The sequence below is a fragment of the Microtus ochrogaster genome, chromosome 2 (genome assembly GCF_000317375.1).
Source record: "Microtus ochrogaster isolate Prairie Vole_2 chromosome 2, MicOch1.0, whole genome shotgun sequence".
NCBI lineage: Eukaryota > Metazoa > Chordata > Mammalia > Rodentia > Cricetidae > Microtus > Microtus ochrogaster.
The window spans coordinates 22,453,835-22,455,568 of NC_022010.1; the positions used below are offsets into that span (position 1 = coordinate 22,453,835).

General features: G+C 51.7%; 1 protein-coding gene across 2 annotated transcripts in view; it reads right to left on the minus strand.

The window, feature by feature from the left end:
* Positions 1-1,734, minus strand: part of Mlxipl (MLX interacting protein like) — a 34,924-nt gene that overhangs the window by 16,138 nt on the left and 17,052 nt on the right. For both annotated transcript variants that reach the window (XM_005344635.2, XM_005344634.2), the window contains exons 3-5: positions 947-1,029; positions 722-811; positions 444-488 (exon numbers count right to left, since the gene is read on the minus strand). In XM_005344635.2, coding sequence (XP_005344692.1) covers positions 444-488; positions 722-811; positions 947-1,029 — 218 coding nt within the window. The remainder of the gene's footprint in view (positions 1-443; positions 489-721; positions 812-946; positions 1,030-1,734) is intronic.

A 1,734-nucleotide genomic window follows, 5' to 3' on the forward strand; every position in this document is an offset into this window, starting at 1 on the left:
CCTGCCTCTGCCTCCCGAGTGCTGGGATTAAAGGCGTGCGCCACCACCGCCCGGCTCGCTTTTCTTTTCTTTCTTTCTTTTTTTTCTTTCTTTATTTTTTTGGTTCCCTGACCGGGAATCGTTTTCTTTCTTTTTGTTTGTTTGTTTTGTTTGCTTTTCTTAAGGAGTCCTCACTCTGCAGCCTACACTGGCGCTGGACTCATAATCTAACTCAGGCTGGCCTGGAACTCACTAGAATCCTCCTGTCTCACAACAGATCTTCCTAAGAAGAGAAAGTTGAAGTCATCACCCACACCACCGTGGAGGCCACGCCCATTCCTCTCACACCCAGTTACCTCTCCCATTTTCTGTCCTGGTCAGCCAGGCAGCCATTTTCGATTTTCCAGTTTCCAACTTCCCAGATGCCCTTCCTTGATGCCCAGCTAGACTTACTGAACACTCACCTGCTTGGGAGCCAGGAGATCCCCTTCCCTGCTGGACTTACGGAGCTGCGGGGACACAAAATTGGACCCTGAATCCCTTTTCCCCACAGAGCCAGGCCCCCTCCACCCACCCACCCCCCAGGACCCGCCCCTTTCCACAACCGGGGAGAGAAACTGGCCCTGGGGAGACCCTGTGGCTATCATGCTGAGACTTAAAGGGGTGGTTCGAGGATATAGGTTAGGGTGGGCCCATGGGATCCCCTCCAAGGGGACGCTCTGCCCCTGCCAGTCCCACTGACCCGCTTCTTGTAGTAGATTCTCCACTTGTGGTATTCGCGCATCACCACCTCTATGCGCCGCTTCCAGTAATTCCCCTCCAGGACGACAGCCTGGGGGAGGGCAGATGTCAGGGCTCAGGGTGATGCCCTAAGTGGTCGGTCCTCCCATATCCCATATCACACCCAACCGCGAGAGGGAACCTCAGGGTGGATAACCAGAGGGATGGGCAGTCCATCAACAGCTACCTCAGGTTTCCGGTGCTCATCTGCTTCAGACCCCTGCAGAGGGGTCACAAAGCCACACACTGGGCTCTTCCTCCGCTGCACATCTGAGGGAAGAGGGTCAGGTCAGAGGCACCCAGACCTCTCATCCTCCACTCTAGGAGACTGGAAGTCGAGTGACACACTTTATAATCCTGCTTGACCCTTTCCTCTTTGCTTTTCTTTTAAGACATTGGTCCTTCGCTGGTCCCAAACTCATTAGGTAGCTAGGGATGGCCTTGAACTCTTGATCCTTCTGCCTCAGCCTCCCAAGTGTACCACCATGCCAATTCTATGCAATGCTGGCGAGGGAACCCAGGACTTCCTGCGTTCTAGACAAGTTCACGACCCATGAAGCCAACTCTCCTCCCTCCCTCTGACTTCCCCATTCTCTCTCTCTCTGCACAAGCTCTACTACTGAATCACGCCCCCACCTCTCACTGGGAGAGTCTAAGCACTCTATTGCTGAGCCGCAACCCGTCTTCAATGGCTGGTTGGAGCAAGTGTGCCGAGAAGACACATCATCAGGTCTTGTATAAATTCTTTTCTTTTCTTTTTTTAAAAAGGATTTATTTATTTATTATGTATTCAGCATTCTGTCTGCATGGATGCCTGCAGGTCAGAATGATGTGGGAGTATCATATATCAATCTGTTGATTTCATTGGTTAAGCAATAAAGAAACTGCTTGGCCCTGATAGGTTAAAACATAGGTGGGAGGAGTAAACAGAACAGAATGCTAGGAGGAAGAGGAAGTGAGCTCAGAGACGCCATG